At 40.5% G+C, this 16,984-nt stretch overlaps 1 protein-coding gene across 1 annotated transcript in view; it reads right to left on the reverse strand.

Moving 5' to 3' along the window:
* Window positions 1-2,087: 2,087 nt before the first annotated feature.
* ROCK1 (Rho associated coiled-coil containing protein kinase 1) overlaps window positions 2,088-16,984 on the reverse strand; it is a 90,901-nt gene continuing 76,004 nt past the window's right edge. Inside the window, exons 28-33 of the mRNA XM_086472515.1 lie at window positions 16,910-16,980; window positions 12,320-12,408; window positions 10,858-10,936; window positions 10,480-10,741; window positions 9,508-9,715; window positions 2,088-3,600 (exon numbers count right to left, since the gene is read on the reverse strand). Coding sequence (XP_086328641.1) covers window positions 3,597-3,600; window positions 9,508-9,715; window positions 10,480-10,741; window positions 10,858-10,936; window positions 12,320-12,408; window positions 16,910-16,980 — 713 coding nt within the window. The 3' untranslated portion in view covers window positions 2,088-3,596. The remainder of the gene's footprint in view (window positions 3,601-9,507; window positions 9,716-10,479; window positions 10,742-10,857; window positions 10,937-12,319; window positions 12,409-16,909; window positions 16,981-16,984) is intronic.

Below are 16,984 nucleotides of genomic sequence, written 5' to 3' on the forward strand. Positions count from 1 at the left end.
TCTTCTTTCCTCCGAGGTCGTGAGGCCTTTTCCTGCCGTGACAGCTTTGTGCCTTTTTCCTTAAGGACGGGACCAACACACGCTGGTTTCCTTGAATCTTACACAGACTGACAGACACAGGGAGTGTAGAGACAAAGGGGGCAAGAGTGCAACTTGGGGTGTAAAGAGGGACAGGCCCTATCCTTTTCTTACCACCCAGGCTGTTTCCCTACAGTTAGCTTACTCGGATAATTTTCTTTTTGTGTTTCCTTCGGCAGGAATAGGGAGGCTTCAAGAGGGAATGAAAGAGAGCACATTTTGGCATTCTGACAACGTTAATGAACTTTCAACCTATGCAGTAATAGAAAATGGAAAAATGGTGGAGCCAAATCGGTGAAAAATGATCACCTCAGAATCCAGACTTCTCCGATGCTCAGACAGCATGTAAAACTACAGCTTCACAGATCCGAACGAAGCCAGGCCGATTTCTGCTAGCTCCTCATAGCTTACCCATCCATACCTCTTGATGACTCTCTGGCATTGCATTAGATGAGCGTAGGCAAAATGTTCCTGTAAGAGGAATCACTAGTGAGAAGGGTAAAAGCTAAGCAAAGAAAGAAAACAAGAGCTGGAAAAAGTGGAGCTGTAGCGCCCAGAGCAGCACACAGATAGCTTTTTTCTGGGTGGTAAAGCTGATACTTGCTAAAAATGTAATAATTATTTCTTTCCCCTGAAATATCTGAGTGCACAGTTAAAGATTATACGTGTTACTTTTCCTAACAGTAGAAACCTGTGGCAGAATTTGTTATTCAAAGTATAGCTATTCCTGTAGATAGGCACCTTGCTTACAGTAAACAAGTGCCAACATCAGCACACCAGAACACACACACTGTAATTTGCGTGTCTAGACTTTATTATTACAGCATTTTAGTTGCAACTTATCCCAGACATACAAGTCAACGTAATTTCACACTTCATTATATCCGCTGCTTCTTTCCCAAGCAAAATCAGCATTTAAAAAGAATTGCAGAATTTCAGCATTGCTAAAAAGCTCTGGAAATGATATTATGTGCCAATCTGTAAAGCAACCCTTTTTTTTTTTTTCCTCTACAATCCTTCCCTCTTCCCACTATCATTATCTATTCATAACAGGTTTTATGCTATTTTTCAGATTCATAAACCACAGAACTACAAGATACAACTTTTTTCATTACAAAATTTTTCAAGCCAGAATTTTTGAGCCTGTAGAGGTAGCCAGTTACACATAAAGGAAAGCAGGAAAGCAATCCAAAGCCTGATCTGGGTCTGGGAGAATGACCTGACCATAGGCCTTTTCTATTGCTCTAAATTTCCTATAATAATGTATGGTTTTAAGCAAGATACATCTAACCATTTTACTGTATATTTTTTCCCCTCTGGGCACACGATGGGAGATTAAAGCAGGTCGTAATTATCCCTTGCATTGCTGGGCAAGCTCACAGTCAGGGTGACTGGCAATCCTTAGGTGTGCTCCAGCCGCAGCTTTGGAATGGCTGACACTTCTGATACAGCAAGCTCAACACAGAGAGAACTTTCTGAAATTACCCCATCACCTACCTCTGTTTATCTACACTCCCCAGCTCTGTGACCTCCAAAGGACATACAATCATTCACGTGTCATTTGTCCTTACTGCTCCATTGTTCTGCAGGACTTGGCAGATTACCCGGGGAGATTTACGGACAGAAAACCCCCAACCCTCCCCCCACGAACAAAAACCATCCCACAGTTTTTTTGTCTTTTGAACAGGGTTCCCTCCCCCAAATAAGTGAAGCCCCAAACGTGCATCATGAAGGATGAAGCAATCACAAGGCAAGCTCAGGGTGGTGGCTGAATAATAAACACAAATTAGGCTACTACAGCAGGCCATGAGAATAAGGGAATGAAAAAAATTATTTAATATGGTACGTACTTATTCACGTAGAATAGTAAAAAACGTTTCAGAGTCCCCTAGGCATCATTCTGCTACAAATGCACCTTGTACTAGGAAGCTGTTGCAATGCCTGAACGCTTAGAAAGCCATGTAAGCTGCAGTCAGGAGAAAACACCATGCCAGTCATTTTCAAAAGAGTCTTTCCATAAATTACTTTATTTCTCATTAAATGAGCACAGAGTCATTACCATATTAATAACAGATATGTTTATTATTACATATCCATCAGTGCGGCTTTCAATACCACTTGAAACATGCAAATCGTCCTAAGGACGAATCAGTTTTCCAGTGCTTCTTATTTAATACACAACTGCAAAGCCATTATAAATTACTGAGGAGGTATTTGGTTAAGAAATAAAATAAAAATAAAACCATACTGCCCATACCATGAATGGATTCCTGCTACAAAGCAAGAGTCTGACAGCATTTACTGAAATTCCTGAACTACCCGGAGCTTTTGCGTTATATGCTTGCTTTTTTTTTTTTTTGCATTGCCTACACATCTCTCTGCTTACGAACCAGAATCAGTCTTTCTTTGTAAGAGGAATTCTCATTCAAAGATTGTACTTAATTTAGAAAATGCATCTAGCGTCTACAATACTTCAACCAATTAAAATTCAGTAAAAACCACTGATATACAACAGTTTTTTAGAGGTTTCCTTTGTTTAGATTTCTACATTTATTGACATGGCAATAATACAATTATCTCAAATTAAGGCACTAAAAAGGACAATGTAAAACCCAGTAAAAGTGTTCTAAGAATAATTTACAGTTCAAACAGTGCATATATTTCTTAAATGTTTGTTAACTTAATGTACGTTATCACTTAAAATTGTAAGGCAATACTCAAAGTTATAGAAATGATGTACCCCAAAATACGCTTCCAACCTTGGTGGTTCTTTTCACTGTTAGTTTCTAATGCCTCTAATAGTAAAATAATTCAGTATGGCTTGGCAAAAATGCATAGATTAAAGGCAATTACTTAGTTTCCCCCCTTTACAAACCTGCTGAATCAGTACTTTGTAATGCAGAAGGCAAAACATTTCACACTTTGATCCATTCCATAGTGGGTGGTTAGCATTAAGGCTGTTAAGAACTCTGCAGTGAAGGCACTGAAGTTCAAGTGATAAGGCTTCATTTTTAAGCTAGTTCTGCAGTCTTCAAGAGCACAACTTGGGAGTCTTGAAAGCAATTGCAGTCCTTCTCATTGAGAAACCTTCCTCCTCTACTCCGTTTCATATGCTCATCTTGACATAAATATCCCCTTCACAGGGTAAACAGTCCTTTTCTTTCACTGATACGAAGAAAGTTGGCTGCATTTCATCATGATTGACAGGCTTTTTTTTTTCTTTAAATCCAAAAAGGCAGCACCTTCCTTTATACACCTAGCTAAGCTTTATTTGCTTTAACTTGCATTACATAGTAATAATTAATCTAATCTACCTTTAGGCAAACCCGCAATTAAACACCCTCAGCGTGCTTTTGTGCCAAAGCAAGGAGGAGACAGTAATAGCAATCTTAACCCTGAAGCCTGTGATAGTTATGTTGAAAGGAACAACAGCCCGTCTGCACTGCTCTGTGTGGTTAAAAAAAGCCCTGTTTCTCAGACCGCATCCCATGAGGTTCCATTAAGCACTGTACATGTGGTTAGCTGGAACAAAGAAGAAAACAGGCAATTAATAACAAATATAAAAATTAGCTTCATAACTCTAGTGCACGTTTGCCAAGAGCTTCAGTGAAGAAAATACTTTCTTTTACATTAACAAAGTATTTTTTCAGTTGGCATGGTAGAGTACTAAGATCATACCTACACAGCCTTCCACAAACTGTTCTTCATTCCAAACAACATTAAACGGGCACAGAGATCAGACAGAGGATAACATTACTGCAGCTTTACAAGTGAACTATTAAGAGTGAACAATCACGGGTGCATTCATGGCAAACGCAAAGTGACCCTCTTCCACCTGTGGGACAAGAAAAGGCTCTCTACAGCGCTAAGAGCACGCACATGCAGTTGCCAGAGCTTGTCTGATGCACAGGAGTTGTGGTTGTTGGGTGGTTGTTGGCTTTTTTAAACGCGCATTAACCTGATCACCTGCCCAAGTCCAAATATATTAAAAGAAAACACCTGAACTGTGCTGACACGATGTGCCTAAATCAGCATTGTATACACTATGAAGTGTAGTTCCAGATCCAGAGGCAGTACAGCAAGTGCTTGCAAGTTCATCACAGAGTTGTGATTCATATTTACTAGTGGTAAGTTAATAAATGAGGAACAGAACTGAAGATGAACTTATACGTGAAGCTCCTTTTAATGGGTCTGACCCACCTCTCCACGGAGCCAATGAAGTGCTGCCTCCCAACTGCAAAGAGAGGTGGATCAGAGCCTAGATGAAATGTACTCAAATGTCTTAAACCATGAATTGAAGCCTGTAGCCACTGGACAGAACAGGTAATGCCTGTTTACATGGTAGAGCTCCATCACCAAGATCAAGTTCTGTTCTACTGCCTGACAAAAGAACAATGTTCAGACACTTAGTAAAAGCTAAACACCTACATCCCATAAAAATCACTACTGCTTCTCTTACTCCCAGGACTAGGTAAAGAGGTCAGGATGAGAACTGCAGGGTGCAGCATCTGGAGTGCAGAGAAGCTGATCTAACAATTCGCTGCCTCCTGAATGGAAAAGGACCTGCAGTTCCTCCACTTCATCACCTTCCTGATCCCTCCTACTTACCTGTCCTCAGCTTTGGCAACCACTGCCCATCTCAGGGGGCTAAATCCACTCACTAGCTCAGCAAAGTTTACTTTTTTTTTGACAGTCAGGAAACTGAACTGTGCACCTTATGGAAGGGTCCAAAATGGATCATTTCAAGCACTTACCCAGGATCCAAGGACAGGTGAGCAGGGAAGGAAGACAGAGGGGGAAAATCCTCCCCCTTAAGTAGCAACAGGCTGTCAGATTAGCTCAGCTACTGTGCAATCACAAGTTAAGCATTCAGTACGTAAGACCCATTGTAAACTTATTTAAACATCTGGTACATCAGAAGTGAATTTGCCTAAAATAAATCCAAAGATTCTTCTTTCTAAACATATAGGATGGAATATGTAGTGGTATCAGGGCCCAGACTGGCCATAATTGTCTAATTCACAGACACTACTAACATCAAATTTGTCTGAGAAAGTCACAAAAACCCTCACAGTAGAACAGCTTGAAGGAGAAGCTCCTATCTGACCTTTTCTAATGCTCATTTGCCCAGTGTAACTCTGAATCTTTTCATTATTAGCTCGCACTGCTCTGCAGGTGCCATGCAAGCCCCACTGCGTTCCAGTCAACCCAGTGGCAGCTGTCTGCTGGGGACGGAGCGTGCCACAATGCCGCCCAAGCAGCATCTCAAGCATCAGGGAGGTGCGGGGGCTCCCCACCTGCCTCCTGCACACATCTCCACGCAGCACGGAGGCCGGCAGCATGCACGTACCCAGGACAATTGCTGGGCAAGTACTGTGCCTCTCTAAATGGCTTATGCCCAATGTGTTTCTTCCTCCATACTCAGTGCCTACAATATGCAGCATTAGAACAGAGTTTGCTGTAAATTCATTATATCTTCTCAGAAGCTACATCCGTATTAAACACCATTAAGAAGCAAGATTTCTAAGGTCAAATACCAACTATGTCATCAAACTCACTGATGGGATTTGGGCTCAGTCTGGCAGAGTAATATAAATGTTCACATCAGTCTGTTAAAAGATTTCAAGAAGTTAGAGATGAGACACAGGTATTAACTCCTGAACTGCCAAAAAACTGAAGAGCTTTATTTCTTCCCAAGAACTGGGAAGATCCCATTGGGTGATGGAGAAAGGTGTGAACAGAGGCTGTACACAGGGCAGACGGAGAAAATGCAAGTCTGCAGAATTCTAAACAGCTGATCTGACCTGATACTTCCCTAGAGCAAGATGACCACCTTCACCCTTCCTCCTCCCACACTTGAGAGAGATCTGGTGCTTTCTGGACTCCTCCTTCCTAACCCGAAAGAAAACCATATGCTTTTCTTCTGTGGGGTTAGGGTTGGGGTTTGTTGTTATGCTTTGGTTTTTTTGGCTTTTCTTTAGTGAAAACATTCCTGGATTATTCTCTGCTGGAAAACAGATCAGTTTACTCTGGTAATCTGTGAAGCATGAACTGACACAAGACAAAGCGCAGGAATGTGTGGCTCTCCTCCTCCTAGTGCTGGTGAGCTTTTAAGCTCACTGTATCTCTAGGATCTTAAAAAAAAAAAAAAAAGCGCTTTAAAGATGGTGTTTCTCATTTTTAAATAGTTCCCATTGACTACTTGCATATTTCTACAATTCTCTAACACTCTCTCTCACATGACAAATGCCAATAGGATTAATAACAGAAATTGTCTGAATAACTGACCTCCCCAAACAGACCCATTCCTTTCAGAGCTACTGTAAATTCTCAAATATGTAAATCTGTTCATTCTATAAGAGACGAGCTGCAAACTTGTTCTTGCTCATGGCAACCTCAAACCAGCATTTCTACTAAGACTGAAAAGGAATCAATGAATTGATTTAAGAAAATGGATTTGCTCCCATAAAAACAGTATGGATGAAAGCTCCTGTGCTTTTCCAATTGGCTCTAAAACGCCTGGAAAAAAGTTAAGATCTTGCAACAAAAACCCTGAGAGATCACATGGTTATGTATGCTGAAAAAAAAAATCTACTGAAAAAGCTACCAGCTATGAGACATCTGAATAGCAGAGCTGTTCTGCCTATAGTAGGTTTTTAACCTCCACTTTTTTTTTAATTCTGTGTGCACACACACACGCAAATTCCCCCTTCACACCCTAGCGTGAGGTACGTTAGAGTAAATGCAGTATAGCTCATCCGAAGACCCTCCCAAAACCTGGAAACAAACATTGCAACAGAACTTAAAAAAGATCTGGTTATTACAGCTACCAGAGAACCTCGCAAGGACAAGTGGAAAGGAAAGCACACTCAGTACAATTCAAACAGTCTTTTGGAAAAGAAAGCCTACAACTCTAAATATCTACACGTGAAATAAAGCAGCACACACTAACTTTACAAAGTGAACTCCACATATGTAAGTTTGGCAGGAGGGAGGGAAGAATCTGTATACTCGGTAACAGAGGATGATTTCTAAAATGTACCTTCAGGACTACAATCTTCTAAGCATTGTTGTAGATTATTCTAATTACTACAGCTGAAAGATGCCTGTAAACGGTGTATTGAAATAATTCTTTCAAACCCCATTGGTTGGTTTTGGGGGAGTTGGTTGTTTTAGTGGGTTTAACTGTCCAAGAATGCTGACCTCATCAAAAGATTCTCACTTAATTTGACATTTCTTTCGGTAAGCGATGTTGACTAGCATTATTTCAGTGTCACATTTTAAAAACTCTTTTAAAACTGTCTTGATGAATTTCACATTATCAGTTCTGGGGGCTTTTTCCAGAGTCTATGGTGGGATGACCATTCTGGATCAAAAGCATTCCACCTAATCCTTTTAATAATCAACAAGATATGCCTTTTTTTCAATCTTAGGTCGTCCAAGACTCACTGAAAAATCTTACTAATCTGTAACAGAGCTCCTTAACCTGTACTTCTGTTACCTTTATCTGCCTTTTATAAGGTCTGCCTTTAGTAACTAGTTCTAGAATCCTGATTATTGTTTAAATACACGTATTGTATCATATACATAAAAGCACTTAATGTTTTTCTCAACCCCAGGAGTACTTCCTCAACAGTCCTATTGTAAATAAAGATGATGTTAAACAACAGCTATTAATGACATCTTTTTAAATCAGCAGGTGTAATTTATATCCAAAAGTCTTAAAAGATCTGGCTAAAGCCTATGGAGGGGTCTAACTAAGTAAAGGCTGGAAAATTGAGGACTGAAGGAAAAATAAGTTGGAAAACACTGAAGCTTTATAAAAGCTTTTGGAAGTTGGGAGAAATGGACATTTTGTAGACAAGACAAACAGTTTAACAAGATTCTGTTGTACAAGTACACACCACGTAAGTACACACCACACAGCAAACATGACTGAAACCCCCTGAAATTACCAATTACCCATTTGTCTTTATGTTGTACAATACTGAAGATGCTACTATTTAGTAAGCAAACTCTGATTTTACAGTCATTCTTCTTAACTCAGGTTTACCACTGCGTGCTTTTCCGCTGCACTCATCCTTGTTTTCAACAGATTTGTACAGCAAAGACTGTAAGGAAAGACACACTTCTCAGGAAATCTCCCCACAAATCAGAAGTGTCTCTGCGTTTCACAACTTCAGCTTGCTCAAGCGCCAGTGTTGAAAAATGTAACATCACATCACAGTCCAGTTACGTTCCTGACAGCTGAACTGTAACTAGCACACCGAGACTTTGTCAGGGTTTGTCAATAATGGCTTCTCCCCCAAGGACTCTAGCACAGCTACATGTTCTTAACTGCTGGTCACAGACTTCCTTTTATGTCCTTCTCCTCGTGCTGTTGCATTGATTATTATCTCTAACAGAATACTGCCTGCAACATCACTGGTTTTTATATTGACAGCTTTGTATTCAAGGCCAAAATCTCATTTTCCTGGATGAGATTATCTTGAGGGCTTTCACTGAATATATCTGAATCTCAAAACTATGATCACTTACGTTTTAGTGTTAATTATAGGAACACGAAAATCAGCACCCTTTGTATCTTTCAGATTTTTTCCCTACTCTCCTCTGCATAGGATGTTTCATGATATAACCAGTGTCTCTTTACACGCAAAAGTTTCCTTTTATTTCACTTCATGCAAGGAATGTTTTCACAACATTTATTTCGGTAGCCCTGCCAAATCTAGAAAGATTCTTTCCCTACCGAGACACTAGTTTCCACTTCATACTGTCAACCCAATCAGTTATTTGGGGGGGAAAGGAACACTCATACTGTGTGAGGAAGCTAATGCAGGTTAAAATAAGCTTACAGTAACCTAGCGTTAGACAACTGTATTTTAAATCTTGCCCTGGTTAATGCATCGGGTCACAAACAGCTTACAAAAACAACTGCTGGGATAGAAGACAGGGAATGAGTAAGCAAGGGGAAAGAATGGAATTAATACTTAAGCTGCCTCACTCCAAAGAAATGGCATAACAACAGACTGAGAATCTGTAAGTTTCTCATTTCACCCCCATTCTAGCTCGCGCGAGCTCTATGAATCCAGCCATGAATGACTATGCGTATCATCCCTGCACATAAACGCCACTGCAGGTACACCTACTGAGCCCTGCCTTTAAACAGGAAAAAGTGCAACCAGCTTCCTCACATGCACTGGCCGGCCAGGCACTGCCTTTCTACCTTTCCAAATCCGAAGAACCAATAAATTTACCACAATAGCAGGAGAATTCTGTCTGTTCCTTCCTTCAGGATTTGAGCAAAGATTTAGATCAGCAGTTCAACAGTCATAACTATGGAATTATTTTGCAATTTCACATCAAATAGGATTTATAAACAGACATTTCTTCAGTTAAAAAGATCTGTGGCTTTTGTAGTTTATTTCTCACCTCGTTTTTCCAGAAGTATTTTTAACAACTTTTCGGAATGACTGATTTGCTGAGGATCTTGTAGACATAGTTCTAGGAGAAGCACGAACAAAAGTAGTCGGTGGTGTCTTAGGGATCTTCTTTACTAAATGAGTCACCCACTTCTTCTGTTCATCTTGACAGGATGCCAATAACAGCATATCTCTTGCTGAAGTCACATCGTAACTCACTGTAAGTAAAAGGAGGAAAAGGATTCAGTGAAACCAGGACTCGTTACCAAAATAAGAGTTATGACATACCAGGTGTGCCCCTGGAAAGAACAACGGCATCTACGTACATACTTGGATTGGATTTGTTTCTATATTTTTGGAAGACAACAAACAGCAGGGCAAATTGTGAATATAGTTTCTTTCAGTATTTGTCTCTCTGCATTAAGATTCTTCAGTCTAACATTAACATTCAAGAACTGAGAAAACTTACACCACCTGCAGTCTTAAGCTGGAAAGTAGCACGGGTGCCTTACGGCCAAGTTCCCAGGTACATACCCAAATGCTCCACTTCACAGGAGTACAGAGAGGAAACCTTTACTCCCATCTGTGAAGTGGCTGAAGAACCACTCTTCAAGCACAGCTCACAGATGAGTCCACTGCATTGTCCCTCCTGTGGGCCATGTCTAAGTACAGAGAACTGTCGGGGAACCAACGTGCTGCCCAGCACCTGCGCACAAACCTCGAGAGACCTTTGTGCTCTCAGGGCCCTCAGCAGAGCCGCAGCAGTTACACCACCAAAGGCCTCCCCACAGAGCCTTGCCACAGCTGCCTGGCCATACGCAGTGTCAACAGTCTATTTTAACAGCACCTTTCACATCTAAAATCATACAGCTAAAAAGAGGAGAAAACTTTTACACTGAAGTGATTTTATTTGCCTCCGGTAGTTTAGTAAGTCTGGCTAAACCATGCAGAGAACACAGACTGCAAAAAACCATGAGTCTACCTTTGCAGGGTGCAATTAATTCCTCCTTTTTATCCAAGTGGTCTCTATGGCACTTCACGTGGCATCGTCGACATTCTAGGGCAGCAGGGGGTTTAAAGACGTGCCAGAGCGGTTTGGCACAGGCCTCACAGTTGGCTGGAAAGTGGTATAACGTTGGAATAAATTCATGGCCTTTGTGATTTAGAAAATTTGTCTTCTCTGCCGGCTGTACTGGTTCTACCTCCAAATCCTTCCTGCATTCCCCCTCATTAGCGTAGAGAATCTGAAAAAGAATGCTGCTGTGTAACTGTTGAAGCATTATGTATTTTTATATGCTTTTCAAAGAAGCTGCCAAGCTTTTTCAAGAGAGTTAAACAGAAAAAAGAATACACTTTTTACCTGAAATATTTTAGGAATTTCTTCAGTTTCAGCTCTGTATACATCTCCTTGAGTTACAGGCCGGACATGGAACAGCTTACTAGATTAGAAGAAACACGAACCAGAAAAGAATAAAAGTCTATGTATGTTTTTAAAACAGTTATCAAAGTGCTTTGAAGTTCTTAGAAATCTTGTTTATGCAACCAATACAATATACTTTAAGGCTGCAATATGAGTTTAAGAATTAATCCATAAACCATATGGATCTTGCCTACCCAAGAAAGACCAAAACATTTCATAGCATGGAAAGAGGGTTATCTTACAATGGGTTCAAAATCCATCATGGCAAATTTACCCGTGAGAAAGGTGTTCAAATCCCTCCCCAGAACACTGGGAAGTCTAACTGATTATTGCTAGAAAAGCTTACTGATAACCCTGGATGGAAGTACAGTGCTACTCACTAGGTTTTTTACTAAATCACATTATCAGCTGATGAACAATCAATGCCAGAACATCACAAAATGCAATCCGGGGCACCAGCTGTTGAAAATGCTATTAAAATTGAAACAAACATCATCTTATACTGGGTCAAGACTGTAAGTCCATCTCTCCCAACATCCTGTTTTCAACAGTTGCCCTAACAGATGTTTATGAAAAGAGAAGAAACAGCTCAAAGCGAAAATAACTCTTTTCCTGGTTATGAGCAATTGGCAGCTCAAGCACTTCCTGAGTTTGAGATTCCTTCCAGACCACTGTGTTTGTTAGTCACTGACAGACCTATTCATGAATTTAAAAACCTTTTTTCAATTACTACTTTATAAGGTCCCATGATGTTGATCAGCTACTCAAACATCACAGTCATGTATCAGCGAGGGGCTTCAGTGATATTGGACACAATTTTCCTCCTGTATAATCAATGTAAAGGGATCACAATCCATTCATCTTGTCACTCTAAACAGAAACCGTCTGGAAGAGTTAGAAATGCTTTGGGCTTGGTCAACACAGTTTCTCAGAGAGAGCAAGAAAAAGGTACGAAGAGGATGAGACCTAAAATCAGTTCCCTAACTATCCCACAAGTATCACACCCTGTTTAGAAAGCAGCTGTTGAAACAACTGGAAAAACCAATTACACTGAACCATAAAAAGAGACAGCATAATATGGAGGTTCCACTGTCTCTGACCCTGCTCTGTCCTAACAAGATAAGGCTCTTCATTTCTGTAAATTCAGACCAGTGACTACAGACAGTGCCACGCTATTGTGTATGTACATTTTTCTCTAACTTTTAGCAATAGTAGGCCAAAGAAAAAAGTAGTACCTTCTGTTAACAGCACCCTGAAATACACAGACATTTTCCAACTAGTACGGGAAATTAAAAATTATTTATGGAATTTTGATTCCAAGCTTCTAGATTTGTTATCAGTTCTCTCACACACAATGTTCTTTTGCCAATTTGCATCCAAAACTAACAGTAACTTTACTTACTCTATATCTAGTACCATGGATGGATTAGACTGGTCCTTGTCCTTTTCATCATTGTAGAACAGTATCTTTTTACTGCTCACCACAACATACTGGGGAAAGAAAGGGTAAAAGCAAGTTAAAATCGCATTTGAAAAAGGAACATTTATCCTACTGTGCTCCCATATGCACATAAAAAGGCTGAGTAAGTTAAGATTTTTTTGAACTAATATCAGGAGATATTTAAAGCATCATGCAGACAGCTATACTACTGACAGCTGTATGCTACAGCTGCAGTGACTGCATATTGTCACTGGAGCACCCTAAAATGCTTGTGATGACTCTAGAAGTCTACCTGTACCAAATTCACAAATTGCAGTTGCTACTGGCATGTTACTATGAAAATTACTGCATCACAGAGAAACTCCTGGAGTGCAGGATCTATCATTTACTGATAAAGTTGTAAACAACTTCTCTAGCTCTAGAGACCTGCAGGACTCACTGGGATTTAGCACCAAACTACTGGTAGGCTGAAAGAGACTCTTACAGCTCCAGCTAACTATTTCCTGGTCTTTAAATTTAATGGTCCGGTAAAATAAAGAGCCAAAATCAATCAGCAGAAACGAAGGTTTGGTATACATTCCAAATCCAGGAATACACTGAGACAGTAAGGGAAAGGTTTGCAGAGGAGGAGAGAAGAAATGGACATTCTTCTGCTACATGTCATTTCAAAGGTCAAACCACACAGTTTTTTTCCAGAGTGGTAAAGATGTTAAAGAACAGAAACATTTGGTAAAGTGTTGATTGTTTTTTTCCCAAGTGTTTTAAAAGTTCTTGCTCAAAATCTGCATATAATACACCAATCCCATGCCACTGAAAAAGTGGAGTACTCCAGAATGCACGGGATTCTGGGGAATAACCAAGAGCTACTGGGAAGGCACTGTGAGTTTTAGAGCAGGAGTGGACTGCAGGCCCCATTTCAAAGAGAATTCCCAAACACTGAGTATGCCTGCAGTGCCTGCCCCCCTGCCCCAAAAAGCCCAAGGATGTTGTCCTCAACCTAAAGTACACAGACACCCTTCCAGTGCTGCTCACAATCACACAGAATTATAAACATTTATTCATATGACAGGAAAAACACAGTGAGCTGCTCAGAAAAAAAGGTTCGTAACCCACAGGCCAGTTAAGATCAAACACCTCCAACCTAAGCACTTCCAGAGAGTTCAAGCCTGTAGAACTCGCTGCCTGTTGCTCTTCTCTGGGAGCTGCCAGTCCAGCGTCTTTGCTAAACTGTCCATAAGCGTAAGCTCAGTGACAGCTGCGGCAGTTCCCTCCCCTGCAGTTTCAAATGTTTTAGAAACAACATATTAAAAGGTATGAGGTACTAAAGAGGATTAAAAGAAGAGGTAGACTGACTGCTGTCTGTATTGAGCTCCAGATTCTGGTATAATACGGCCCAGAAGCAGTGCAGAGGACCAAAAAGCAAGAGAGTGAACACACGAACAGTTCATCTCAAATTCCAGTTACTGGTAGGTAACTGAATCGGTTTCTGCACGATGCAGATAGGGACCATTTAAGTAAATGGTGTTTACTTCTCCTTCAAGAGGAGGTTGAACCTCCTCATTACACAGGACTAAGTCTGACCTTAAAACCTGAATGTGAAGGTTACCTTAGCAAGTTTAGAGAGTAGTGTTTTAAAACTGTGTTGCTCAAGCTGCATGCTACAGTTGTACATCTCAACTACCGAAATGCATCTAAAAAAGCCACAAACAGTATTTTTCCTCCTGACTAAAAAGGCCTTCAGCCCCTCAGTCAGAATTCTTTAACAGAAAGCCTGATCAACTTGAATAGGTACCGAGTTGCAATGGGGTGAGCCTCTCGTGATTTTCTCTACTGAAGAGAAAGAGTCTGTGCTTGAATTCCTTTGATCTACTTCAACAGAAAGCTAATGCCTTCTTTGCCTTTGAAGTACACACCTCTGTCTTTCACAGACAAGAGCAAGGCCTTAAGATGACTACTATAACAAATGCAAATTCTGACTGCAAGGGAATTCGGTCATCACACTGTATACAAAGTCTTGGTGAAAGAACAAGTTAACCTGAGAAAAGAGAAGTTACATACAACAGCCTCAATACCCTGTTGTGAATACACAAATAAACCCATCTTCTGACAGTAGTTCTGTTCTAGAGTGGGTTTTGAAGGGTATTTTATCATCTCCACTTGGGATGAAATGAAGTTCCAGATAAAAATATGGCTAACCCATATTAGTGTTAGCTTGAGGTATAACTCAAGTGTTTATGCTCAAATGAGTTTTCCACACTTACCCCTTTCTAACGCAAGCTAAAATGACTCTGAGGGCATGGGGCAAAACCATGAGTGCTACTGACATGAGTCAGAAACGCAGCAGCTCAAGCTGTAACAACTCGGGCATCAATCCAACCACGCTGCTAACGCAATTTTGCTTTCCCCTTAAGTTAATCTGGGCATGCCTATATTTGAGCTTTGCACACCTCCCACCAACCCCAAAACTGAAAGCGCAGGAGAATTTGGAACAGAAGCACCTGAGGAGGCTGACTACAAGCCAGCTTGTTTCAGATGCACCACAGTTCAGCCAACAGAATACACGTGTAAGTCAACATGGCCCCTCACTACTGTGTCCTACTGGTTTGAACCTCAGCTAGTTTAAGGAATCTTATCAGCACAATTATCTCATTTTATGACAGAGGCATCCATCTGTAGCTCGAATTCCTTCAAAGTGCAAGAACTATTATTCAAACTAAGAAAGTATGAATGGAGTAACTGCCTAAAATATCTTCAAGGAACCAAGTATGCCTATACTGGGCACGCCTAAACAAGCTCAGATAGTCTTTCACGGGAGAAGCTGCATTTATCAGAAGTTTAAAATTTTAATCACCAGAAGATGCAAGAATAATCTTCATTTCTAGAAGACAACCAGAAAAGGCTGCTTGGAGGTATTCTGACAGGAAAATGATGCGGTATTTTAGATAATCCAGAGCAGAGTAAAGCTACACGACTTGTGCCTAGGCACAGTCACTTCTGCTCACGGACACTGCCGAAGTCTGGCAGCAACCTGGAGAATCAATTCTGGAACAACAGGAGTCAAACAGCCTCAGCTGTCAAACAGAACAAACTGCGGAACAGATTTACGAACAGGTGTGTTTTGTGAGAGACCTGAGGAAGATTCAAACACTATTGGGTTTGACTCAAATACAGCACCAAGCACGTTCTTGACCTTGCCCTGTACATGTCCTGCAGTTCTACTGACAGGGAGACAAAGTAAAATGCAAAGGGACCAGAAACCAACTGAAGAGCATTTGAGGTATCTGTGGCAAACCCCAGGTTCTAAACTGTGGTAAGCAAGCATTTTCGGTATGGCACTGGTTTGCACTGCCTCTCCTCTGAGGGTCTGGGAGAATGCTCTAAGCAGCCATTAGCTGAAGTAGGGCAGAGTGTAACACTCACGCTCTGCAGGTTAGAATAGGTGGCTGTTAACTTACAGACATGTCACCAAGAAGGTCTGGTATTCACGTACAAATAGGCAGGTCTGGAACCCAAACCACTCTGATTGTATAAAGAAGGTCATGTTAGCCAACTGAAAAACAGTGTACTTCACAGGAGTTCAGCAGCTAAACGCCAAATACAAACACTTCAGTGCTTCTTTGACAGGAATTAAATCCTCCTTTAAATTTTGTAGGAACCACTTCTTACGCTTGTAGAATGTGAACGTAAACAGAAGCATCTGAGAAGGACCTTTCAACAGGAATCAAAGTTATCTTGAAAGTGTCATGAATAAACTGAATGATTTCCAATACTGGTGTTTGACTATAAGTAAGAAAGATGCAGAGAAATAAACTAGTTCATACAAATCGCTTGCAAAATTTATAAAATTCTAGTGACCGTGATCACTTTTGCGATTTATTATACTAAAGGATGTTCAAAGAGGGGAACTGGGAAGCCAGAAAACATAATCAGAAACTGTTTCTAAGCTTCTAGGCATCTCAGTTTGAACATCTGAAGTTCCAAAGAACCAAACCATATCCTCTGCAAAGGCAAAACAATACTGCTTCGTTTAGAGTGGGAATTCCAGCACAGTGGTCCAGTTTCTGAGAGTAAACCAGTTCTTTTCAAGAGAGACTAACCATTTCTAAAAGTAAGGGAGATGGAAATGTCCCTGGAAATCATATGTGGCAAGTTAGTGCGATGCACTCTTCCATGGCCTTCAGAACATCTAGGTGTGGTATTCCCTGCTCTCTGCTGCCAAGTTGCATGAAGAGCTTATTTTTCAGTAACAGGATTACAAAGCAGCTTACTCAAAGGAGAAATGGGATTTTTAATGGTTCCAGGATGCCCATTGTCATGCATTTCCTCACCCACCTGTTGTAAATTTGCACAGTGTTATTACTAAAAATTTCATACTGAACGTGAATTTTCTTGTTCTTTTTTTTTCTTCAATAAAGTAATGTATACACACTAAATTACTGCAATTATCTTTTCTGTTTCTTAAATGTGAGCCGTAAAACCAATTCATCGTATGCCTAAAAAATTTTCCAAGGGATTTGAGGAAGAAAAAAAAATAACAAAATCCATTTGTACCTGTTTCTTCCAGCCATGCCGCTTAATATTTCCTTTGTTTGGTATTGAAAGCCAACCTTCAAGTCTTGATTCTGG

The sequence above is a fragment of the Leptosomus discolor genome, chromosome 13 (assembly GCF_034619465.1).
Source record: "Leptosomus discolor isolate bLepDis1 chromosome 13, bLepDis1.hap2, whole genome shotgun sequence".
In the NCBI taxonomy this organism is placed as follows: Eukaryota; Metazoa; Chordata; class Aves; order Leptosomiformes; family Leptosomidae; genus Leptosomus; species Leptosomus discolor.